The sequence below is a fragment of the Euwallacea similis genome, chromosome 23, assembly GCF_039881205.1.
Source record: "Euwallacea similis isolate ESF13 chromosome 23, ESF131.1, whole genome shotgun sequence".
NCBI classification, from domain to species: Eukaryota; Metazoa; Arthropoda; class Insecta; order Coleoptera; family Curculionidae; genus Euwallacea; species Euwallacea similis.
In genome coordinates, this window is record NC_089631.1 from 825,143 (window position 1) to 853,093 (window position 27,951).

The following is a 27,951-nucleotide window of genomic DNA, read 5'->3' on the forward strand; positions in this document are numbered from 1 at the left end:
CAAGCTTAAATTCTCAGATTTGTCACGTTTTTTTCTCGGTAAGGCTCCTTAAAGTTAAAAGTTCGCTGCAGGGGCCGAACCGATGCAAATCGTGAAAATGCAAATATCGTATTAATATTTATACGGCGATGATTTCTATCTGCGCTCGCAAAACAAATAAATAAGCCATATGATATCATAGCAAACGGCCGGTGTGTGTTCACAAGAAATGTTCAATTCGTGGTTGGTAAGAGAGCACGATTAACATCGGGGCGCACGTTGCGATTTTTCAGAAAAGTTAAATTTACGGTAGCCGCAGTACCGGCAATGCAAATCAGATTTCCTCAACGGTACTCTACACATCGAATTATTTTGGCATTTTTGCCGAAGGTGTCTGTGGAACGCCGTTATGATTGAAAACAATTCAATGATGAAAACGATATCGACGGCCGCTGGACCAAGCTAAAAATGATAATCGGGCTGAGATTTCCGTGTTGAAACTGAAAAGTAGCTCGCCAGGAGAGTGACGTAACGACGATGCCGTAAAGTAAATCTGTTATTCAATATTCTTATGCAACAATCTGCTCTTTTTTCGTTTATTCTATTTGGGAATAACGCCTCACACACAAGTAGGGCTGGTGCTATTCTCAGTTAAAATTGAGGATAATTTTCATCCTTTTCTGGGGGCTCGGACGAACATCGAATAATATCACTAGCAACAAAATTTTAGTTAAAAACTTAGAAAATGTATTGATGTAGACGATCGACATTTTGGGAACTTACTTTAGTTAATTTCCTGTCATTTTCAAGGTACACGTAACTCTCCTTTCAACTAAGGATTCAGTGGGCAAATTTAAGTATTCATATTCCATATTTTTCTTAAATATTATATTTTCTTCAAATTCCCTTCTCTTTTAGTACATTTTCTTTAAATTCCATTTGCTGTACACGATAATATTTACTCTTTGAATGAATATTTTTGTATTGATATTTAAGAAACGAAAACAAAAACATACCAAACAAATTTTCTAAAAATTATAACTCTGGGAAGTCAAAAAAGGATTCGTACACACACAATACAGCAATTATAATTTCAATCGAAGAAACAATAATTATTAGAATTAATATATTGTAAGCATGCCTTTAGCATTAATGATTGCTTGAAGTCTTCTGAGCATTGATTACGCATCGAAAATTTAGATTTTGTTAAAATAATGTCGCTATTCGATCTTTTCGAACGCTGCTTAGCACTTTCGATTTTCAGTCCATTTGCTGTGATTATTGTGCTGTTATTGACCATTCCATAATAATAATTGTTGTTGTACAAACGAACCTCGAAAAATTTTAAAAACATGTTTACAAAGTCTGAAAAAAATACCTCTTGTAGGAATACTTCACGTGTACGAATATTTTTTGGCTTTCCACTATCATATTTTTAAAAAAATTTGTTTATTATATAATTGTATTTGTCTCTTACCAATATAAAAATATTCATTTACATATTACATATCACTGTGTAATAGTAAATTGAATTTAAAGAAAACAGAGGGTGTTTCAGAAAGGTTCTGCCAAACTTAAGGAAGTTATAGGGGATATTGTGGTGAACACTTTTTGCATAGAAACTCCTAGTCAAAAATGAGCCGTTTTAGCTCCCGAGCTATTTTTGTTCAAAAGACTTCAATATTCTACTTAAGTGGATAGAATAAAACAAACATAATATACACTTTTTGTGCCCTGACACAAGTTTATTAATTGTATTCTGAAACTCGATGTTGTTGAAATTTGATTTTAATCGTAATCGTAGCAAATTAAGTACTTCAAATTCGTTTGGTCCAATTTACGTTTCGAACGTGTTAGGTGGCCAGCGTGAAGTGCCGATTTGAGCCTGTTGGTTTTTTCCTCTTGGGTTATATCGAGTGTTGCGTTTGTTGTATGAAACTCCTGTATCCACCCAAGAGGAACTGTTGGGGGAAATTATGATCTTTTTCGTGCAGTAAGATCTTAAAACGGGTGCGCGATTCAACGATTCAAAAAATAAATTTATGTAACCAAGTTGGATATAACCAACCTGAGTCTAACAAGCTAGATATAGGAATAAATCAAGACTAGTCTAATTTTTCTGGATATTTTTTGCGACAATTCTTAGGACGTTGTTGCATATAACTTTTAAATGATAACACATAAAAAAAAAATTCTTTAACAAAAGTTGTGTGCAAATATAGGATTAACATAATTTTGTCAGAATTTGGGTTTGATTTCTATCATTGATAACGTCATAACTCATTATTCCGACGCTTTAGAAATGAACTTCTTCAGGTCAAAATGAAGGTCATCAAACCCCATAGAAACCTTACAGTTAAAATTTTTCATATTCCTTTTCGTTTCCATAGATTAGGTATAAGTGCATCGAGTTTGAGATATTCTGTACATACGCTTAATATAAGGGTACATTACATTGTACATGAATTCAATTTTATATTTAATGATTAAATTACAATAATGGAGATCATTTGGACCATTTCACATGTTGCACATGTCAATTTTCAATTACAGTACTCAAGTACCCGTTACACTGGCAATGTAAATGGTGTACAAATACTTTTGTGACTGACCGTAAACCGTCCTATTTTACTAATAAATCTCGTTTTGCGCATTGTCTCTTAACATTAAAATCTTTTGGTATTTTCGCCAAAGATGGGGAAAAATAAACCGCTGCAAATAATCGATTATAATTCATCGCATCGAAGGTCTCTGGACTTCGCTAATATAGTGTGCCGAGCTACAATTTCTGAATTGGAGATAAAAGTACAGAGCCCGCCAGGTAACTCAAAATGATTAACACTTCATCATTGCAACTCTTCCTCTTCTACAATTTCTATAAACAAGTTATGACAAAATTGTCTTCCCATGGCAATGCGCCACTTACATACACAACAACCAGCTCCAAATGATTTCCTATTCCTTCGTAGAAATTTAATCGAGTTCGGCCCATTTTCTAAGTTGAAAATGTACATAGACGAAATGGAAATGAACTGGATTTTACAGGCGATGTGTCATAAATTCGTAACTATGGGGACATTGAAAACAGGCAGGAAAGTGCTTGTATCTGCATATTCCCATCACATTTCATTCCTATTCAGCCAGGAGTTCCTCCAAAACAACTTATGTTAACATAAAATTTGCAAGAGGTCGTAAAACAAGCATTGTATGGGCCTAATATTTATCTAATAAACGTACCGAAACGCTAAACAGACCGTATTATAAACCAAAGACGGGCTGAAAAGTGTTGTATTAATGGTTTTTCAGATATAATACAACGGTTTTAGTATCTCAAAATAATTTTATAACCCTCCTGGTTATCGTCAATTTAGAACTTTAATGAGGAAGTGTCTTTGCCGTGTTTAGTAAACATCCAATCACCTTTCAAAATATATCAACTGTTGCCTAATAGGATTGATTAGCTCGGATAAGAACTTAGCTGAAGGCATTGCCATAACATGTGATAAGGCCTTGAATTTTTTCTTGATTGATGTGAACAAATTACATTTCCAGTTGCCCACCACAAAGCTTATTAGTTTCGCTCTTATTATATAGACTCTTAATTTATATGTAAGAAAAAACGGCGATTCCGCCTAATCAGCTTTGTTATCTGAGCGAGACAATTAAGATTCTCCTTAATCGGAAGTCACAATTAATATAGCAGATAATGGTGACTATGTATGAAACATAAATAATCATTAAGAAGTGCCACTTTGAAGTGGAATTACTTCAAAACTGGTACTAATTTACCCTCAAGCTTCAAGTTCATTAGGCAAATTACCGCAGAACCTCACCAGTGCTTAAACTTACAGAACCAAAGAATCAATAGAGATTTGCAAAGTCATATGCCTAAAAGCTTTTCACTGACTTTTGAGCTGCGCCTCTGCCTATCAGCATTATTCGAGCAATTAACCAGGAAAATGAGCTCTTCAAAGAGAATCTTTTAGCAAAAATTAAAAAGATAGTGAGGCAAATGTAGCGTCAAGACCAACAGGTTTAATATGCCTTTGATATTATTAAAATTTAAGCTTCCTTCAATAGGCGCCACTGCTGATGGAATCGAGAAGCGAAAAGTTAACTCGATAAACGGTGAAATTGGGTTAAACTCATTACTGCCAGGACCAAATGGGGCTTAACTTTTTAAAGGATCACGTTGAAACTTACTGAAATCGTGTCACGCAACTTCTTTAAAAAATAAATTCAAAATGCATCAATCAATCACTTATTCTCTTCAAATCTGAAATTAAATCATATCTAACCAATTTGCAAAAGCTCCAATTACCATACCTACATATGAATAAATTTACCAGACAATATTTTCACAAGACCCAGTATAGTGTTGTCCTCATCGTCATCGTAGACTGGTTTATTAAATCCAACGAGCCCATTAACTCATTACCTTAAATCTTATTTAATACCTGCAAAGTGTTATCCTTATACGTAACTGTCGCAATCGCGTTTTCGAGATATAAATCTCGCGTTTTACGTGCACTAGTTTCGTATGTACTGAATAAAGATTTTTGACATATTTGGAAAAAATTGAGGATTTATTCGAGCAACAGGTCCGTATTAATTAGATCATTAAAGAAGTTTTTAAAAGGTCAAAACGCGTAAATGTTCATGGAAGTAGATTTAAAGAGATCAATATAAAAGTGACAAAGTGGCGACTTTCGATTCTTGTGGTAATAAGAGAAATTGCCGATTCTAGTTGTGTTTGAGAGATGTATTTAATTGATTGAAAGTAACTGCGAAAGTGAAAATGCTGATACTAAACACTTCATTATGGATTTTAGGTGAGTCTTCTTAATTGAGGAAGATTTCTTCGAAAATACCTTAACCATTGTATTAAACTATACAGGGGTTTTCATAATAGTATGTAAAAAACTCAGAGGTTTAACGTTATGGAAAATATTTAACATATCTTTTCACAGAAATATGAAACATTCAGAAAATGTTTTTTATTTGTAAAGAAACCAGTGACGTATAAAAGTTTCCGTTTAAAATGTTCAGGGTCACATAAATGGGGACGCCACTGTTTTACAGGATATGCCACCCCTTCGCCAATTTGGCAAGATTAAAAAATTTGCTAGGTTTATCATGCATGTAAAGATCGTAAATTATCCGCAATGTTTAGGGATATTTCCATTTTTGGCTTAATTTTTTTTAAACGTATTCAAGAGTCATTTTTTACTACGTTTATAAAAATATAACTGCTTTAATCCAATTTTAGCATGTTAGTAGACAATTCGAACATTTTTCCCTTAATGTCTACTCCTATATCCAAAAATTAAACGTTCAGTCGTCAATAGTTTTTTTTTTATTTTCTTGCGGCAAACCAATCAATAATTTTTAGTTTTATACGTTTAAGTCGATTAGTATTTATTAACAATGCAGCAAAGACATTTGACAAGAGAAGAAATGATTAGAGCAGTGGATCCTCTGGACGGAGGCATGTGGCAAACTCAGATTACCGTGGGAATGGGTACTACTTTAGGCGTGATATCATGACTTTATGGACGGTATTGAGAAGAAGGTGATGTGACAGAAAGGAACCAGGGTCAAGCTCGAATTATAACCTTTCCTACAACTATAACAGCTTCAGAACTGTGAATTACGTTCCAACAACTACATAATGTTGATGTTTTGGCTGATACTGCGTGTTGTAGGTTACATAAAAACAACTTGCATAGCTGTCGACCTTTAAGAATTTAACCGTTATCATGGGGTAATCGAACAGTATGATTTTTGTGAGCACATGAACATTTTGCATGGCGAGATGAAAATTCGGCAAATGTGCTCGTCACTGATGAATCCCGGTTTGGAATTTATCCTGGCTCCAGAAAGGTTCGCATGTGAAAAGAACTTAACAGTGCAAACCGTTTCCGCAATGTTCAGGAAGTGCACTCTTTTCAATAGGAAACAATTATGGTCTGAGAAGGAATCAGTATCGGGGCAAGAATCTATCTCATTCTGTTGGAGAACTTTTTGACTGGCAGATCATATGTGAATCAGATGCTGGAACCTGCTGTGGTTCCATATGCAGGAGCTATTGGCCCTAACTTTGTTTACATACTTGATAATTCTAAATCACACACCTCAAGAGTTGCAATGGAATATTTGGAGAACAATAATGTCAACGTGTTACCATGGCCAGTACAATCCCCGGATCTAAACCCTATTGAGCACATCGGAGATATGCTTCAAAGAAGAGTTCTTCATATGGACAGGTCAAGATATGGTAGAAAAACTCTTTTTTAGCGCTTCAAGGGGCATGGAATGAGATACATCAACCGAATATCAATGATCTTATTCTGAGCACGTCAAGATGATGCCGAATAGTTTTAAATATTCGAGAAGAGCATATTAATTATTGAGCTATCGGAATGTTTTTCCTTTTGAAAATGAAATTTTTTACAATTTGTGCTGTTGTTGCATTCCTCTAAAAATCAATTTTACAATTTCATAATAAAAAACATAAAATTGAAAATTAAATGTAATTTATAAACATATTTTTAAAATAACCCTAGACATTGCGGTTGTGTGTATTTCAAAATCCGCTTTGCATGTTCATTAATTTTTAAGACCAACTTGAACGAACTTTAAAAATTATTGCTTTTACGTCTCTCTACAAAGCCGAAATTTAATCTCTCAAGGACCTAGATTTAACTGTTTATATTCGATACATCCCTTTTTCGACTTTGGGCCCCCGTTCCTCAATTGGATTGACTTAACCCGAGAGTTCGGTTTTCCTTCCCCCAGGACAAGAATCCGGGATCTCCATTAGAGACAATAACATTGTGTTTGCCGAGCATCAGGCCGAGTATATTAAAATCTATTGATTTCTCTTGGGTAAACATTACGCAATTTCATCCAGAGTTTTTCACCCACTACGAATATTATAGAAGAATCCGTGCCAAAATTATGGCTTGTAATTTAAACTAGAAAGGCATAAAAGACATTAGCTATATTCTACCCACATGCGATACCTATAACCATATCTGTTTGAGTTGGAAAATGCTTGAACAAATAATTATTAATTCAAACTACCTTAGAGCCGGTATTATGGCCATTATCCTTGGGCATTATTTGCTTTGCATAGTTACAGTGAAATTATGACTATCATCGGAAAATATACTTACTTGAAACAACTTAAAATAAACATTGCAGCTATTTTGTTTGAACGAAGAGTTCATTAGAACCATGAAACTGTCCGATGGAGCTTAAAGTGAAATTACAAGGAAAGCTGTGAGGAAAATTTTGATTAGACTTTGAAACGGATCAAAGATCGAATTAAGAGATTTAAAGAGATGTTGAGTGGGAGGTATGGTACGTGCGCTGTAAGAGCATGTTAACCATTAATGCTGTGAATAACTACCCTCCAGGAGAAATTTGAAGTGTTGAGTTTTCATTAACTTTCAGATATCGTAATCCGAAGAATTAAAGCCTCTCTTTAAGCAATTCCGGAATTTATTGACACAGTTCAAACAACACTGTCCCATCGCGGCATGTGCTCGCCGAGGTACCACAACACTCTCGTGTACGAATCAAAGTTTTATATGTTTTCATGGTGGTCTACATAAACCCATGTTGTTAATTGCTTGCTCACCGTTTTTGTCACTTCCACGAACAGGTAAACATGGATTATGGTACGCAGGTACTGTGCAGTCGCTGTTACTAGTGAGGTGCGGAAAGTGGATGTTTACGACTCTGATACTCGTTTCGCACAATGAAGGTGAGGCCTTGGGAGAGCTCAATCTTAGTCGATATGATGAGGATGATAAATGAAGCTTGTGATATCGATATACAATTTCGAAATAGCGGCTAATTGATTAAGGCATTCGAGGAAAAACAACGAGTGAAGATTCATAACACGTTTTAACGCATTACCTTGAATGATTTATTGTATTGATTAATATTGAATACTAACAAATTCAAGGCCAAAAACATGGAAAAAATCCGAAATCAATCAGTCAAGGACAACGTTCTTAGGCTCCAATTAAATTGAAACAAGCTCGCTAATGTACTTTAAAACCGGAGAGCTTTGATTAAGCTTTTAAGTCCTAAGGCTCAAGATCAACTGCGCCCGATATTGTGCACTTGAACAGAGATTGATTTTCACAGATTGGTCGGACAGACACGATTTAGAGTTGACCATTGAACATTCTTCATCTTCCGGCATGTTTATCGGGTTGTCTCGTGTAAGAACCCATTCAGCTAGCAACGGTGTCGTTTTTTCGCCTGGATAAGTAATTTCTGTGACTTCCAGGCGCACGATTGCGGTCGATTGCAGAATAAAGACGTCATTTTATACTCAATTTGATAAATTAAAACACAATGGCGTTTTCCGTTCCGCTCTGGTAAAAGGCTTATTTCTGTTCGTTTGGTTCTGGTGTTTCACATTAAATTTGACAGAAGGAAAAGGTTAAGAAGCCACTTTTTTCGCAGGGTTGAATCGATTCGAAATTTGATATCGATAAGATGCTATGAGCTTTAAAAATTAAGCCTGAAACACAATAATTGAAATTAAGTGCCTTTGGGGGAGGTGTAGGTATCAGGGACATCTCCGATAAGTGCAGACTACAGATTTGACTTTTCGATCCCACTTCCCAGTACAATTCAGGAGAACAGTTAGAATCACTAAAAAACCCAAAAATCTTCACCCAAATGGTAAAAGGAGGATCTTAATCGTTCGTCTGTGATTCCGATAAGTCAAGGAATTCGCCAAAGCTTAAAATTTTCTTTCCCATCCGGAATTTAACTTTTTGTGTCTGGTTTAAGAATAAGATTCTCCATCACTTGTTTCTATTTATTAGTACATCTTCTAAGTTTCCCTAGACATATATCATGTATGTATACAGGGTGGGCCATCGAAAACTTTCAAGCGAAATTTTCTATCTTATGATGTAGAAAACACGAAAGCGCTCGGACCCGTCAGCTTTAACTTCAACAGGGTCATGTTCTTTTTGTGTATTCATTTTCCCAAGTTTTACCTCTAAGTGAGGGTGACTTTTACCCTAAAAATGTTAAATGAAAAGGAGTGTCATGTTATAAATAATTTTAAAGGGCATTAAATTGCCCTTTTAATGCCAACTTATTATTTAATTTTGGATGATCAGTTCTTGGGAAATTAAGATTTAAAAGCGATGTTATCAATTTCACTTACCAATTACTATTTCAATTTATTAAATGTTAAAAATGACCACTACCGCCCTCCACAGAGTAGTGGAAACATTGTTCAAAGTGCTCTCTGACATTATTGAGCATTTTTGGAATTATAGGATTACATTCGTGGACAATACGTTGCCGCAAAGCAATTCGAGTTGTGTCACATAAATTTTTGAGTTTAAATAGTCCCATAAAAAAAGTCAAACGGAAATGAATATGGGTAACGTACAGGCCATTCAGTAGGTCCTGTTCTCCTAATCCATCGTTGAGGAAATCTAAAAACTGTTTTACCGGATCGCGTAGTGCGGAGGAGTCCAACCTTGTAAAAAATAATATCTTCGGCACGGTGACGATTATTTTGCTCAATTATTTGTGTTGATGCTGGGCCAATGACATTTTCTAGTAAATGCAAATATTTCTCCGTTGAGATTTTCAGGTAAAAAGAATGTGCCAGCGATATGATAGCCAAAAATTTCTAGCCAAACGTTTAGTTTTTTTGGATGTTGGGTGTAAACTTCACGAACAAGTCTGGGATTGTTGAACGATCAATCAATGACGGTGAATTTCGCCATTTAGGAAAAAGAAACACTCGTAAGGAAAACAAATTTTATAAAGATATTCTTGATTGTTAATAATTCGTTCACTAATGATCACACATCATTCCAAAAGTCAATCCTTATCATCTTCGTTTAGTTCTTAGACTAACTTAATTTTATAAAAGTGAAATCTATGTAACTTTAGTACTGTCTGGATAGTTGTACGACGAATAGTTGGTATGTCTGTTAATCTTCTAATGCTTAGGGACGGTTCCATTATGATGTGTCCCAAAACAGTTCTTTCAACCGCTTCCGTTCTTGATGGCTTTTGAATAACTTTTTTTTGTTTTCCACATATCCAGTTTCTCGAAATTTTGCAACCAGACTACACACAAAAGTGTGATGCACGTGTTTAACAGGATGTTGTTGGTTAAATAAATTTGCAGCCTCCCTGATCCAATCACTGTTTCGACAAAAACAGCGAAATAACTATTACTTTTTTTTTATAGTGTAAACCACTGTAAAAGAAGCGGTAGTGTTTATAGAACTAAATAACTTAACTAGTTAAAAGTGTTCAGATAGGAATAATGAAATGTTTTCGACTTATTTACTGAAAACATTCCATATCAATTTTGTTACATTTTGAAGATAACGTCGCTTTTAAACCTTAATTTCTCAAGAACTGATCGTCCAAAATTAAAAAATAAGAGGGCATTGAAAAAGCAATTGACAATTCTTTAAAATGATTGTTAACAGGATACTCCTTTCTATTTAAGATTTTTAGGGTGAAAATCATCCCCGCATAGGGGTCAAATCTGGGAAAATGATTACACCATAGAAATATAGCTCCCTTGAAATTAAAGTTGACGAGTTTGAGCGTTTTTGTCTTTTCTACATCATAAGACAGAAAACTTGAGTGGGCCACCCTGTATCTCGAATACTTCGTGCTTCACTCGTTTACATCGCAAATGGTCTACTCCTCTCCCAGGCTCAAAATCATGTGATCTTTGACCCACTCTACGTCCCCGTTTTACGACCAATATTCCCTAAACTCTACATGCCGCAAATCTAAAAGCTCAACTTAATTCAAGCTTTCAGCTGAAACCCGACGCCACATTACACTTTCGGTTCCTTAATAGTTAATATGTCGAACTAATGTTTTGTCTCGGAAAGCCCATTTTGTTGGTGACCAATGCGCACTTCGGTTTCACATTTCGTAGGGGAATCCGCCGTTTTTTAATTATTTTAATCCTGCAAAGCCATGCTAAAAGCGACGTCATTAGCAGAAATCCCTCGAGTATTTGCGGCCATTTGTTCAGTTCCGTCATTAATCTTTTTTGTAATCTACGGTATGTTATTATATTTATGTGCGTCTCTAACGACATGTCCGTCAGTTAAGGAAAACTCTCCTTAATTAGAAGTATTGATTTCTGGAAAAATGCCCTTTTACGCATAAAGTCCCCGGTAATTAGAATTCCACTGAACAGTGTCTTGTAACAACTCATCAGCAAACATTTTGCGTAATAATTTGTCGCTGGACGCTAATTTCATAATAACAACCAACTTTTACGACTTCGTCTATAAATATTCAAAAAGTGCCTTCAAGAGTACATTGAAAGCTCGGCTGTAAAACGTTATTTACGACTGGTGTTGGTTATTCCTTGTATAAGAGCTTACGCCCATCCTCTCAATATTACAATCACCAGGGCTTAGATAAGTACCAAACAGAGGGGGATCTGTATATTGTACGTCACTCAGCAATGTGCTTAAATTAAAAACTTGCAACTGAATGAGATTCACTTGGCAAATGTCCTCTGTAACGAATTATATCTTGTACTTAAGCTGCCAACTGAGGGGACGAAGAAAAATAGGAACAAGATAACATGACGAACTGTGACGAAGCACAATCTGATGCCTTTTGATTAGCCCTATTTTGTCGACCCTGTTTTACTTGTCATGCTTCAAATGATACTGTGGTATTTGATGTCCATAGAAGGCAGTGACGTAGAGTACTTCGTCGTCAAACTTGAAAAACCCCAACTAGATTCTCAGTTTTAGGAAATATCGACATTCCTAATTTATCTAGCGTTCAACAGTTTTTCTCACTTCCAAAATAATTTCAGACCTTGACTTCGCAGACGACTCAGTTGTGAGTTACAAGTACGCGAAATCTAGATTTTTAAAGTTTCAAAAGGGTTCCAGTGGTTGGAAGTTCTTAAAAGTCTGATTTCGCGAAGAGGCGAGAGGTTTTTCTTATCTTCAAAAAAGCACCGATAAACTTCCATTTAAGCTTGGATTTCTTCGAGGTTTTAAGTGTATTAAATCCCGACACGTATTAAAATTTATAGGAACTTCGGGAGATATTTCTGGCCCAAGAGAATTCTATAAACTTCGCACTGGCTTTGCACTCACAGAAGATTTGCGATATTTTGCCTTCATAGTTTCAATATCTTGAACTGTCAGGAGGTTTTGGCCAGCTCTAAACTTTGATTTTGGGTTACAGAAGATTTTCAGTGATTTAATTCTCTAGAATCGCAACTCCTCGAAGTCTCGAAACATTTCTTGTAGCTCCAGTACACTTACACATACATATAAGCTGCAAGATGAACTCGGCTTGGAAAGAGGTCAGAATCTAATTTTTTACAAAGTTTAGCAGCAACGTAAAAAATCTTAACAGTCCAAACAGTAGGTAAGTGAATGGTTGTTTTTTTTTTTTTATATAGTCGATAATTGCGCTTTACGGCATTCAATAGTAAATTTCTCAATAACTGTGGAGCTTAGGGGTAGTCAAAAATTTGCAACAAGGACTAAATTTCTATTATGGATTCGATGTTTTGCTTTTTGTTCGAAAACATTCTACGCCTATGTCTCGTAGTAATTCCAGCAGCAACAAAATAGGGGGGAGATACAAATATTGCTACACCCCCTGGATTAATCCAGTAAGCAGTAAGGGTTAATTTATTTCGGATTCCCATTAAGTTGGGGCGACATTTCTTTTATTATTCAAACTTAAGCTGTGGAACGCTTGTTTCGTTATTTATTGGATCAGTTTATTTAATTTTCCGCCTGCACTGCACCGATGATAACAAAAGGTTGTTATTTAATTGATCCCTCGGCATTTTAGTGCTGAAATAGGAAAGTTTACTCTAATGTGGTAGTTAGTTTACTGAATTATTAATTAATCAAAAAATAATAAAATTGAAATAAAGTCTGAAATTTTTTCCTCTCACTCAATCGATTCGGCGAGCTTTGTAATAACACACGAATCGGTTTATGAAATTTCCATTAATTTTTAAAACACTTGACTTCCTTGAAACTTATTTGAACATGGCTTTAAATGAATTTGTCCCAAATTACTTCTTCAATTCTCTTGAACTCTTGTGTGTAGATTAATATACAATATTATGTAAATGTACAATACAATGTAATGTATATCAACATGCAATAGGACACAATGAATTGATTTGAGCCAAAAAACCGTTACCCTGATTTGACCTACCTCGTATCTCTCTAGATAATCGAGATCTTAATAAGGAGGTCGTAAAACGGGCACCCTGTATAACATCAAAATATAAAGTAAGTTTGTCGCCCTACCACATAGAAATCCCAAAAAAAAGTCCTCTATTACAAACTTTAGAAAACACAATCATTAAATAATCTAAACTTTACTACAGAATAACAAGGAAAACACTGAAAATATCGCACTAATACATTATAAAATGAAAAAACAAAATTAAGTAAGGACGCGAATATAATGGGGAGCAATAAGGCATATAACACATTATGTATTATATTTGCGGCCATAGCGAAAAATTTACAGCGTTTAACCGAAAACTCGAGTTGAGTCGGAACTCAGGCAAGTACAAAAAGGGCGTATGTAGAAAATTGAATTAACTCGGGCTTACACGTTAAGTGGAGGAATGGCATATTTCATTAGAAGTCCGGAAAATGGCATTTTCCCATGTGCGCGTGACCAATTCTCGCGTGTGAAGCGAAGCCGAACTCGGGAAGTCATTCAAACACGAGAATAGTAGGTATATTTTATTACGAGTCTGGAAAATGCATTACCAACGTGTAATGAACAATACTTTTCATTATTAGACTCTGGACGCGATAAGCAATATCTCGAAATGAGTTACGTGACGGTTTTTTGATGAATTTTTGACTGAACTAACTCGAACTAACTGGGAAATACTAATTTCCAGTGCCGTATCATGGAAAATAAATTTCGGGGCGTAAGGGATGTATTAATACTTTTCTTTAATAGACTCTGAATTTTAGCAAGGGTCCGAAAAAATGGCAGTTTTGCGTGCGCGGTATATTTTTCCGTGCGCGGTGTATTTTTCCGTGCGCGGTGTATTTTTCCGTGCACGGTGTATTATTCCGAGCCATTACGAGGAAGAGAAAATAACTCAGAAATCGTGTTTCCTTTTTACGTGTCCGTAGGGTTATTTAATTTTGCAAGAAAATTATCTAAACATGTTTCTAAAAATACAATATGCCAGCATTGTTTATGTCTGGCAAAAGTATTCGTTTAAATTCTTAGTTTAGAGTTGCATTAACCCGTTATCAACTTATCGTGTCCTTTTCCAGCTTGCGAATGCAATCAACATGCCAGAAGATGCAGATTCAATATGGAACTGTACAAGCTCTCTGCCAGAACTTCAGGGGGAGTTTGCCTTAAATGTCGGCACTACACTGCCGGGCGACACTGCCACTATTGCAAAGAGGGATTCTATAGAGACCCTACCAAAGCCATTATTCATCGAAAAGCATGTAAACGTAAGTATGTGTGATAGTCTCTTCCTGTTGTGTAAAATTTTTAAGATTTACATCGGCTGTAGAAATGAACCTGAAGAAATTAACGGCTGGAGGCGATTAGAAACAACACGGATCCTTAATGGTGTTAAATTGCAATCCATATCATATCAGTTTCCCTCCATCTGACGCGTTTGGTAAAAGGTATATTTACTGTGAAAATGAACCGTTACAGACGTTAAGAACGCCCAACCTTTCGAATTTACGGATAATGTAAATAAATTATCGCTTTTTTTGAGATTCTTAAGTACAACAGACAATAAAACGTGCAAAACTAGTATAAATTACAAATAAATCCTCTGATTTATTGTGTGACAGCGTTTGATAATAGCGTGGCCGTTTTCTCAGGCGAGTGGGATGGCAGATGCTGGCATCTCAAATTAATTAGGAAAGGCATAAATTATAATCGCCATTATTGCGAAATTATTTAAATTGTTTTCGAACTTTCGCAGTCCAACTCAATTTAAACGAGAAGTTATTTATCATGAGGAAAGTGGAGCTGCAACACTGCGTTTTGGGAAAGTTCCCGAAATGTACTTACAGCACGTAGCTGGATAACTTTCATAAACACACAAATATTCATAATTATTCTGATAAAAAACGGCTCCTTAAAACAGGTATTCACTTGCCATTTACCACCCAGCACGATAAAATATGGACTCGTTCCTGGTATGCTCATACTGAGTGATTCCAGTTTAATATATTATCTTACTTAAACCTTTTTTACGTTATTCTGACCTTATAAGAAAGCGAAGTGCGATTTCTTATCTGGGACTGCTCGCGGTAATTTATTAAAACAAGTGATCGAGATCTGATTAATTTAATAAAACCATTAGTATGGATCTTTTTGCCTTTACTTATTTATGAAAGCAAAAGCCGTAAGTTGTACGCTGAGATATACGAAAAATCGCGTAAATCTTGGTATGATGACTGTTTTGCAGCTTTTGCACTTCGTCGCACTTTTATTTCATCATTTATTTGCGTACTCGTTATAAGTCACGAAATTCCCAGTCCGTACCTGCCCATCGTCGAAGCACTGCTCCCCCTTACTGGGCATTAACACGGAAGATAACTTAATTAATAAATTATACTACGTCTTTATATGTGGTCTGTAAGGATGATTGATCGGTCGAAACTTCTTGAACGAGGTGATGTATCGATAGTAGACCGAAAATCCTCCTAGTAATGGTATGTAATGAGGACGCGAAGGAGTGCTTTGACGGCCATTATTGAGATTATGCGCGCTTATTTGATCTCGGAAAAGTTGGAAAAACTAAATGTAAAATAATACTAACCTGAACAACTGCAGTTCGAAAGAGAATCTTGCGAACACTTTAAGGTCAACAAAGTCATTCGATATGAGGCACTAAAAACTAAAGAAAAATCTCTAACTTTAATGTTAAAACTTTCATTTGCACGACTATTCGTATCGATCGATGACTCGAGTTAATGTCAAATAATGCTGTCTATAACCATCATTGACTAATAGACCCTCTTAAACGAAGACAGAAGAGCTAACGTACGTGTCAATTGAATCCAGATTCTCCTTCATCAATTAGCGCGGCAGGATTTATGCTATAGCTTTGGTTTTCGACGAATTTCACGTGATAAAAAAAGAGGGCTATATCATGCGGGAGCTAGTGGCGCTGAATGTGATTTGACAGCACTTGCGCAGCGATAGAGGGGGGGAGGCATTTGCCGAATCTTCGAAAACAATGTACAGGGTGTTCCAAAAAGTGTGTGCCAAATTTAAGGAGGTTATAAAAGACATTGCGGTGAATAATTTTTGCATAGAAACTGATGGTTGGAGTCATTTTTGCTGCAAACAGTGAAAGGTTTCGATGTTTAACTCATTTTTATTAAAGATAACGCAAAAAATATATAATAAAGGTTCAAAATAACCCAACATGGTTACATAAATTTGTTCTTTGAATAATTGAATTGCACACCCATTGTAAGATCTTGTTGCACGAAAAGGGAGGCTGCCATCAGTCTTCCCAACAGTTGCTCTTGGGTGGTTGTAGGAGTTTCATACACCAACGATTTGATATAATTCCAGAGGACAAAAACCAACGGGCTTAAATCGGAACTTCGTGCTGGTTCCCTGAGAGGTCTGTAACGTAAAGTGGACCAAACGAATGGGAAGTACTTACTATGGTTGCGATTACGATTAAAATTAATTTTCAACAACATTGAGTTTAGAAATGCAATTGACAGACTTGCATCAGGAGACAAAAAAATGTTTTTTTTGTCGTTTTTGTTCTAGTCACTTAAGTTGAATATCGAAGTCTTTTGAACAAAAATGACTTTAGAGCCAAAACGATTCACTTGTGACTAGAAGTTTCTATGCAAAAATTGTTTGCCACAATGTCCTCTATAACCTCCATAAATTTGCTAAAACTTTTTGGAACACCCTGTATATTCAAACACGTACATATTTCCAAACAATGGCGGCTACAGGTTGAAATCAAAGTTGCACGAAAGTTTGCAGTAAAACTGAAGATTACAATTTAACCGTGGGTAAGTTACACAAACCTTAGCCAATGAGATTTACAGAGACAGCGAAAGCCGCCTCCAAATTATGCCATAAAAGTAATAAAATTCCAGCAACAGCATTTCATTGCACCGTTTAACGTTTTATCAGATTAAGTTACAAGAAGTAATTAAAGCCTTGAAATAGCGACCAGAAAGTTAATAAATATGGCGAGAAATGCGGCACGAGGAAATAGTTTTCTTTAAATTAACGGTTGAGTTTTCTAAGCATCACTTGTTTAACTTTTAAATTAAGTTTTTAACTTAAATGTTTATGTCGACTGGTCTGGTTATTGAAGCAGTTTGTCGGGAGGGCGCGTCGACACTTGAAGGATGGTCGATCACATCTTAATGAGTCTAATGGCGAAACGAAGAAAAAGAACACAGAGAAAGTACTGTTAAGTTCTTATTATAGATAAACATCATGTCGCTGCTCTTGGGGCGATTTCCATACAAAAGCCAATTTACAGCTCATTTATCTCCATAAGCTAATGATAAATGATTTAATTAAAAAAACGTATTGATTTAACTCCCATTTTCTTTGTTTCATCCCTGGTTTGAGAAAGTTCAGTATCCTCTTTGCTTTCTAATTTATTTCCCAGACTTGGTAATCTCTGCAATCTATTAGGAACAAAATATATTTCCTTAACCTACCCCTGGAGCTTCGGAGAGTTCTTTTAATGGTAATTTTCCAATTAACGAGGTAATTTCCGAGACTTTACGACTTGGAGGTGGCTTGGAATGCACAAAAATTCGCACCCAATCTTGCGCTCACCTTCCATTATCAACTGCCCACAAAGGGGAGCATTAAGACTAATGATTTATGAGATTCCGATCTGATTAGCCTCTAGAGATTTTTATCGAGCTTCGTATTAATAATCAAACTAGATATATCCGACGGAGGTTATGTATTATGTGGCATGCCAGGAATGAAACGGGCATGATGAATCGGTGCTTGAAATTCTAGTGAACCGGGGGCCAAATTCCTTTTAGCTGCAATAATATCAATATTCAGTTAGATTCGATTTCAATTTAAATCCGCTTGTTATAGATTTTCCGATGCGTAGCCCATGTTGGGTTTAAAGGCCGCCAAAGGTGACTGTTGAATTCGACATGTTCGATATGAAGAAGGAAATGCGAGTAAACAAGTTCGCTCCGGAAAAAGGCACATATAAACGATTCGAAACTCTTTATCGGGCTCATTATTTCTGCCGGTTCTAACAGTTATTGGACCGTAAAAGTGGCAAAGCAAAGATACTTTTCAGATTCGAATCGGCGAACATGTTTAGGTCGAATTTATTACTTCCCGCCAAGTGCTTGTTTCAGGTAATAAACTTGTTACAGGCAGTTCTCTCAGATTTTGCGACCACTGGAGAATTGTGATTAAATTTTCACGAGCTGTTAGAATCGTTAAGATCGTCAGAAGGAGTGTCATCTATTGGCCTAAAGTCATGAGGCCATGAAACTAGCCATATAGTTATGAAATCGAAGAAGTAGTGTTTTTATGGGAACTTCCAGACGAGCAGCTTCGCAACCAGAAAGGCGATGTAAAGCGGTTTCTAAGCAACGTACTTTTTGCTAAACAATTAAGATGAACAACCGACTTGACCTGGCTCCTCTTGGTTCGCCGTTTTTGTCCACTCTTCCATGCTGAAACATGCCACATCCTCGTGTGTGGTGTACAGTCCGAACCTATCCGGTATAATGCAACACGAAGAATACAGCTATTCGACAAATGAAATATGTAGATTAGTATCGTTTTGACGGGTCTCATTTGAAACGGTCTTGAGAGCTACTCTTATGCAACGTTTGTTTGTTTTTAAGCAGGGTCATTGCATGAATTTGACCACCGTTCTCGAATTACGTAACAAAGCCAACTTCCGCACTTATTATTATTTCAACTCGATGACAAACCGCTTTAAGTGGTTGTGATTTTGACAAATTCTATTAGTTCTGCAAACCCGTAAATCACCTTTGAAACGCGCTCCATTTCGTGCATTAAAACAAATTTGAAATGTTTAAATCCAAAGGCCTGACTGTCGAGTATGTAGGTCACATTGCAAGTGCATTTCTTAACAACATTAATCTCAACTGTAACATACTGCGGATAACATATTGTTGGTGTTTTGATACCTTGACGGTTTAGTAAATATCGCACCATAAATAGTAGTGCTTCGGCCAACACGGAATTGTTTAATAACTCGGCCATCTGCTGCAAACTAAAAGAAGATTTTGCAAAAATAAAACCTAAAAACCATTACTTACTTTGGTTGAAAATGCCACCGATTTGCGACAATAACTAATGATGGCACGAGCTTTGAGAACGGGAAAGACGTATTTATCTTACGGCATTAGAATGAAGAAATGGGTTATTTATGCTCTTGTCTCCCGAAAGGCCAGATTTGGGAGCTGGTGATTAAACATTCCCCAGCACGGCTGACCTTTAAGGTTAATTCAGTACTGCATATTATCTTAAAATAATATTCCATTAATCTTCATAAAAACCAAGCATTAGGATTAAGCCCCATTTTCATGCTTATGAATATGTATTGATTTATTAAATTCGGATTAGCACCACTTAGTATTAATAAAGTGGGCTTGTTAGTGTTGGATTGATGGATGGGTGCATATACCATGTAATAATATACAAGTTTTCCCAATTTATTTATGTAAATATCAGCCAACACTTGCGGAAGGTCGATAAAATATTGCTTCCTATTCGCAGTTTGACTTTCTTCTGAGAAATTCGTGGATTTGGGAATCGTCGAGCAGGATCTAAAACCCAGTGCGTCAATCGTGTTTAAAATTATGTTTAAAATCATGTTTAAAAAGCTCCAATTTTGTTTAAAAGATTGATTGTTTGATTAAATTTGCAAATTGGTATTGTGCAGCTTCAGGATTTAATCGTTTACTTTCAGCACATCGGCGTTTCTGGGAATGAGAATGTTTACTCAAACTACTACTGTGGGGTGCGCCCCCGTAAGGGGTACAAACCAAAGCCTTATTTAACTTGAACTGACGTTATCATGGTGAGATGCTATTAAGTTTGCCTCAAACCTCAAAAACTACTCGACTTGGATAATCCTTATACGAGAATTTCCCTATTATTTTGAATGAGAAGTGCATCTTTCAACAATTTGCAAAGCAGATTAGAAATTGTGATAGCTCTTTAGTTCCTGAGATACAGGGCCAATTTAATTCCTATTTTTTTATTTTTTTTATTTAGAAAGTGCCCCTAAATGGCGATTTGCAACTCTTCAACGGAGCTGTTTAAAAATGCAACACAAAACACGGCAATTCTTTCAAGTTAACCCGATCGAATTTACGATAAACTGGGTGTTTTCAAGAATTTAAGGAATTCGGTGGCTTTTATGGAGCCTCTACTTTCAAGTTAACCGCCTGTCTCGGCCAAGGCCCGAATAAACAACATCGTTATTTGTTGACCAGAGACGCTTTCGAAGCTGCACCAGATTTGCATACGCATTTAGTACTGGTCCTCGGTCTCTTGTTGCATTATTAGTGAAGGGAGCATTTCAATGCGAGATATTGTAGATACCAGTTTTCAAAATCCCATCGGTACTTAAAGCGAATTTGTGGCTCCCTCCATAAAAGTAACATTGTTGCTTTTACTGTTAAAACTCTCATTTGCCATCACTGTGCTAATGTCATGAAGTCAGATTTAGCGCCACCTACGCTGTATCATATAGCCGTCTTAACGTAGGCTCTGGATGCAATTGACATGTATGTTGCAACTTCGATCTTCATTTATCAGAATGTATTAGAAAAAGATATATATATATTATATACTCCATACCAGCTAATCATCTCCTATGAAGCAGTTAATATTGACTCGTAGGGCGAGGCGAATAGTGGTAGGAAATTAGAGTTTAGACAGACAAAATCAGATATTTTAAAGTGAAGATTTAATGAATTATTCAGAAGAAAAACAGAATTCCAAAATTTCGAAAGTATACATATTCTGAAAATTCCTACTGGTGCTTCAAAGTTCTTTTGCAGCATTTTAATATTTTAATTTTTTAGCACCAGTTATTAACTAACTTGAACTAACCATAATTAAAGCAAGCATTTAATATGTTATCCTTTTTCTTTCTAATTGGTGTACTAAAATTTACTGTCTTCAATGAGCATAAATCCAGATAAAACACCGTTAAAACACAACTTTAAAGCCCGCTCTACCGTTTCGGAGCATTATTCACTAGAAAACTATAAAATTGAAGATTTATAATCACGAGGGAATTTTGCGAAACTTTGCCCAAGAACAAAATCGGTTATTCACCAAGTTTTAAGTAACTCCATAGAAAAAAAACACAAGCTCTTCTTGCGGAGATAATAAAGTTCCGTAAAAGCTAGTCTGGAACGTTCTTTACTTGCAAACGCCCTTTTTTCATCAAAGGATGGTATATTGCGGCTCCCAAACAAAGTCAGATCTGAAACCAATGGCGTAACATTGAGACACAAAGATCCTTAAAGCCATGCATTCCTCCGTTGTTGGGATCATTAAAAAATTATGCACAACCGTGCATGCAATCTGTCTAGTTAAAATTATAGTAAATGCGCTTGCAAGATAATTTTCATAGAAACAACGAAATCGGTTTGGAACGTTGGTCAATTTCTTTATCTTCCTGACAATTAACTTCTTGATAAAGTTATCAGAACTTTGAAAGATTCCCATTAATATTGTGAAGAAATATGAATTGTAGTAAATTTTATCTAGATCGTAATACGCTACTGTCCTTCGAATGAGCCAATAAGGCGTAACCAAACATCGGATACGCATACGAGGCCCCTGAGGCCACGTTCCTGAGTGGTCACTGATAAGGGTTGTTCTCCACAACTCCCTGCTCGGTGTCTGGTAATAACAACTTTTCCCCCGAGGAGAAATTCGCTCTAACAATATCGCCCGACGTTTATCTGCTTCAATTAGCAGATCCTGAATGCGATTTTGATATTTGTCTCGATTAGTTGGGAGGGTTATTTGCACGATCTTATCCTGTTTGGAGAAGTTACGGAGCAAAGAGTAAGTGATAAGTTCACCAGGTTTGAGGAAAAATACGGCAAAAACATTATAGAGTTTCGAATATTTCTGCTCCCCCAAGCACGCCACTGATTTTTGTTCAATGACGCATCTTCATTCTACTGGAAAAATACTACTAAAACCACTAAGGCAATTGTTTTTTGTTTCGAATTTTGGGATTGAATTAAATTCTTTTCCGTCTAAACACAATCCTGGACAATCAATCCCTAACAATTCTTTAGCAAATTTTTAAAACTTTGCAACGCAAGTTAAAAGTTTGAAGTCGGCAAAGCTGAACTTCTCATTTCGACAACAACAGACCAAGGAAAATTGCACTGACACCGTCGAGTTTTGCTTATTGACCAACACGAAAGTACAAGAAATATTTGAACTTTGCTCCGATATTTCTTGAATTGAATTGTTGGTCTTTGACGAAGACAGACAAGAAAACAACAACAAAGAAAATATCAAAATAGAGGGAACCTGAATTTTTAACAACATTCAAACAACAATCGAGATCAAGACAAACAAAAAATCAAGAACTGCTATGATAATTCACGAATGAGTTGTGCATGAAACTCGCCATCCACGTCATAGAGGGTCATCATGGGGGGAGCATACCATGCCGTAATGCAAGGTCCCTGGCCAGGATTAGGTATCAAATTGGGTCGCATTTTGCCATCGGGCTTAAACGAGTTTGCTGGAAAACTGCAGAATTAAAAATATGGGGCACATTGCAAATTCATAAATGGAGACGCAACCGAAAGCAGCATATTACAAGCGGGACAAATTGCTCTCGAACATCCCCCGTCTGTTTTGTAATCCTGAATCATCAAGACGGGTTGGGGTCACCCATTATTTTAGTTACACGAAAAGAAACAGAGTCCTTTGTTTTCGGATGTTGTGACGCTTTTGTGCCGTTCCTGGCATAATTTTGCCATTTACTCAGTTAGGGAACTACTATCAACAATTTTTCAACTGACACAGCGCTTTTTCGTGTAAAACCGCATCAGCTCGTCTGTTTCCCTCAACATTTGGCGTTTCTCAGTCAAATCAGCAATTTCGCTCATATTTGAAGGTCCAAGATGTGACTACTTTAACGTTAGCGTAGCTATCAACAAAATGGTCCGAAATTCCCTATTGTTATCGCGAAAAGCGTTGAAAGCATTCTCTTTTGCAGCTTTTATCAGTCGGACATCTGCAAGGCACCCCGTTAGCGGTCTTTTTAAAGCTAAATTATACGGCTTTGTGGCATAAAGCAATCTGATAATTCCATCATAAAATAACGTGTATGCGAACAAATTTGTGCACATTTTCTGCATTCTGGTGCCGAGTTACTGGAAATGTGCATGGAATGACCTTTCGTGTCTCGTTATGGAACATTCATGCCGACAATTATATCATTACACTTTACAGCGTTGTAAATGGAAGAGACGGTTATAGCGACACTTTGTGCAATAGCAGCTAAGAGCTACACAGGAATAAGCCATTGAATATGTCTGAAAAGACATTTAAATCGATATCCTGTCCTAAGATTAAAGTTGAACGGGGAAGGCGGTCAAGGAGAGGGGGACAGAAAGAGATCTTCAACATCTGCAGTTTTTATCGTGGAGTTCCCTACTGGGGTTGCTGATAACTGTCTGGTTCCGCGATGCAGCTCCACCGAGGAATGTTCCTCTCATTAGTGTCCGGTTTCTGCAAAACGACGCATAAAACGCGCTGCGAATCGTTCCTTTCTTCCTATACATGTAACTATCATCACAAGAGATCAGAATTGTTTAATTACATTTCGTACGGGGGCGACAGAAACAGTATATCATCGTTAAAATCCGAACCGTATTGGAAAGCACACCCACACGACGCTTTAAGACAAGAAAATGCTACATTGAGGGGATATTCCAAATCAAACGAAAAATATGTTGTTTTCATGGCTTACGAATCGTATTAAATTTCAGTTCTGCGTCATCTCATATCTCACTGCAACTATTGACAAATTCGTCTTTCTCACTGATGCCCAAATCCGATAGCTAAACCTTCAGAAGGGCAGCAAAGGAGCTTAAACAGTTCAATGCTCAGAACTACTGGAGAAGGCGCAGCTTTAAAGAAGTTTCTGTTCGTGATCACAGATACTTATTACTACAGCTTACTCACGATAATTTAGATTTTGTCCTCCTTCCTCTGCAGAACTCACCCACTGTGACTCACCTATTTGAAATCATTAAACCAGTAGGCGATAAATTACAGCAACCATCAATACCGCATTGTTACACAGCAAACCCTATGAAAACATAATGAACGCGTACCTATAATTACAGGGTAATTAAAAGTCGCTATGCATTTGTTCTGGCTCGCGGAGGGAGACCGCGCCCAAAATTAATATCAAACATTAATGAATGGTTGCGTTTTAATTAAGAAATCTTTTTGGGTGCAAATTTAATAATGGGCCACACAAGCAATCGAGTTACAGCTTAATGAATGTTGTATCCGGTCTTCACCGCATGTAGAAGATAATCTTCTTGGGCTTCTTCATTTTCATCTTCTTATAGTGCTTCTCCTTCTGTGAGCTTAGAAAAGTCTAGTTTTTTTTTTCTGGAAGAAGACTGCGTCGTCTCCGTATTACCTCTTTTTTTTCACTAGAGATGGAAATTTTCATTGGTACCAGGTAGGTGGTCTGGTGTTCTTTCGACCGGGGTATGTGGGATTCGTTCTGTGGGGAACGCCTACCCACTAAAACCCCCCCTCTACGCCACGTTTCCGCTTGGAACCGCCGTTAGGCGTCACTTCAAGCTGTGGCAGCTCTCTCTTCTTGGTTTTCATATCTCAATTCTCAATTATTTTTGTTCTTTCATCTCTCTCCTTCTCAATTATAACTTCCCTAACATAGCTGCTGACTCTCGCCTATCTATTCGCACTCTTCACCATTTCCGCCGGAGTGTCCCAGAAATATTGGTACAAATTGGTATAGGGGGAACAGCGTTCAAAAATAATGTAATTAAACTGAACATATCTTATACAAGACTTGTTTCTTTTCGATATAGAGGGTGTAAAAATTTTAAAAAATGTTTTGTAAATTATCGTTAAATCTTACGTTTTGCAAGTTTTTGAGATGAAATTTTGCACAGGGGGGTTTTTGGATGCGACAAATCTATCTAAGATGCCTATTTTTAAATAGCGTATAAGTGACGCCACCTACGCCGTATACATATTTGGAAAAACTAACATAACTTTTCAAGTAAACCACGTAGCTTAATTTTTTGTGTAGATTTGGAAAGAGTAGACTCTTTTACAAAGAAAATGTATACTACAGAAAAGTGCGTATCTCTAACGGTTCTTGAAATATTTGCAAGCACACTTTCCGGCGCATACACAATAGCACGAGTTCGCTGATAGCAAGCTATTAAAGCGGCGCCGTTCTTAAAATGCTATGAAAAAAATGTATTTCTATGATGTGTAAAAAACTTGTCATAGAAATATTATAAATTGATATCTTGATTTGTTATTTAGTTTTTTTATTATTTTTTAAATTTATTTTATTAAAATTAAACGGAAGCTTACCTAATTTACTTCAATACTTAAATAATAAAAAGAAAAATAAAATTACTCTAAAGTAAATTTTCAAAATGTTAGCCACTCGCATCAAAACACTTCTAAGGTAAAACTTTGTCTCACCCTGAAAAGAGTTCCGTTTTTATTTCTAGTCTGGTTGACCCCTTCCTGAATATTACTCCACAGTTCTTCTTTGCTGTTAAGTATGTTCTTGTATGTTAATGTTACTCTATGCATGTTACCCCTTTGTGCAAAATTTCATCTCAAAAACTTACAAAATGTAAGATTTATCAACAATTTACAACTTTTTAAAATTTTAATACCCTGTAGATTGAACAAGAACAAGTTTCGTATAAGATATATTCAACTTAATCGCATTATTTTTTAACGCTGTTTCACCCCATACTAATTTATATCAACTTTTCGGGGACACCCTGTATTTATTCCGTTCCTAAGCTTCTTTGTATGATTTTGCGATCTTGAACTATGAAGCATAGTATGCTCCATTGTGTCTTGTAATACCAACTCTCCATACATGGATCTTTGCCTATTCTGTGCAAGTATTGTCCAAAGCATTCATGTCTTGTTAACAACTGCGTCAAAAAGAGATCAATCTCGCAGTGTTACCTACTAATCGGCACTTCCACCTGTGGGATTAATGACCTTGCCCATACTGCTAGCCTCATCTTTAAAGTCCACATTCTCTATCATATACTTATTGCATGCACTCTCGCTTCCATTCTTGCTTCTCTTCTCCTATTATGAATTTCGGTCCTCTCTGCGATTAAAACGTCAACCGCTATAATCCCCGCAATTACCTGAAAAGACTGTTAATGCCGCTTTTCTTTGTTTTTTTTAAAAATTTTTATCTTTTCTTATATTGGTCGTATTTAATCAGTTCTCTCCATACCGCGCGGCATACAAGATCACCGATTGCAAAATGCCAGCCAGAATCTTTCTTTTTGTTAATTTCAACGCTGACTAATTTGGCATCCTTCTGTATATTGCAGTAGTTAATTTGGCTGTTTTCTCTTTTAGATAATCGGTGTGACACGCAAATCTCCAGCCTTCGTCGAACATCGCTCCCAGATACTTTAAGGATATTTTCGTTTTGATTTCCTTCCATGACGCGTTAGTTTTTCACTATTTTATCCTTCTTTTTTTCTACATTCTTCTCTGCCATCCACTCAGTGATTATCTGAATACAGATCTCTGTTTTACGCTCGAGTTCTCATGTCTTCCTGTTACCTTGGGAACAACTTGCCAGGACCCCCGCAGAATGATCGTTTCAGTTCTGGAGTCGAATACGATTGATCATCAGGCATTCAGTTATCTATTTTTTCTGTCTGCATGCAGGGAAACCTTTAGGAACTGGTACATTCGGATACGTGAAAAGTGGAAAAAATTCGGTTCTTTCATGATTTTCTGTGAATGTACACATAACAAGCGCAGATAGCAGTCGCGAAAATAATTGCTGACACATGTCATTGTTATTGTCAATTTGTGTTTTTCCATCATTGTCGTGTCATTGTTGTGTCACTATCATTTTCAATATTTGATTGGAAACAAATGAATGATCGAAATGATGAAATAAGCAATTCCTATAGAATGGAAACTTTCTGTCAAGTTTATTTTATTTCACTGGCATCTTTATATGGTAAACGATAAAACTTTAAAAAAAATCATTAGAGGCTCATTCATTTTGCTGCTTATAAACTGAAAAACTGGAAGAGCGTCCTGGATTTATAATATATCCCAGAACAATCTAGATATCCATAAATTAAATATGCAAAACCACTTCTCCCAACAAGCAAGAAGGTACAGCAGCTAAGTTAAATTGAAATTACGAGTGAAGTGTATTATTTCTCATAAAGTGACAACGTAATCCTTTAATAAAAGTAAAAGCTTTCAATTTGGGAACTTCTGGATTCTCCAGGGATCTCCCTGTAGAAATAGTCCTCGGAATCTTGTATTTCAATGAATTTATTCATCGAACGGATGGACGATTTTATTAGTTGAAAGCGTCCTTTTTTGCTTCTATACGTTGTCTAATCCTTTCGAAATTAAATTCTATTCAGGTCAAACTCATCGGATTCGATTTACCGGTACAAACTGAATTTAACCCAACGAACGTCTTGCTAGTGGCAACATTCTCAAAACACAGAATTCGAATTCTCCTTGGAGTGCCACAATTGAAATTGGAGGTTTAAAATTGGCCCGCAAAGTTGAAAACTTCTGATGTTCGACCTTAGCTTTTGTAAACGCACTCGGAATTGTTGGAAAGCTCGAAAACGGTGTAAA

General features: G+C 36.4%; 1 protein-coding gene across 1 annotated transcript in view; it reads left to right on the forward strand.

Moving 5' to 3' along the window:
• NetA (Netrin-A) overlaps positions 1-27,951 on the forward strand; it is a 78,449-nt gene that overhangs the window by 36,523 nt on the left and 13,975 nt on the right. The window contains exon 2 of the mRNA XM_066401807.1: positions 14,313-14,501. Coding sequence (XP_066257904.1) covers positions 14,313-14,501 — 189 coding nt within the window. The remainder of the gene's footprint in view (positions 1-14,312; positions 14,502-27,951) is intronic.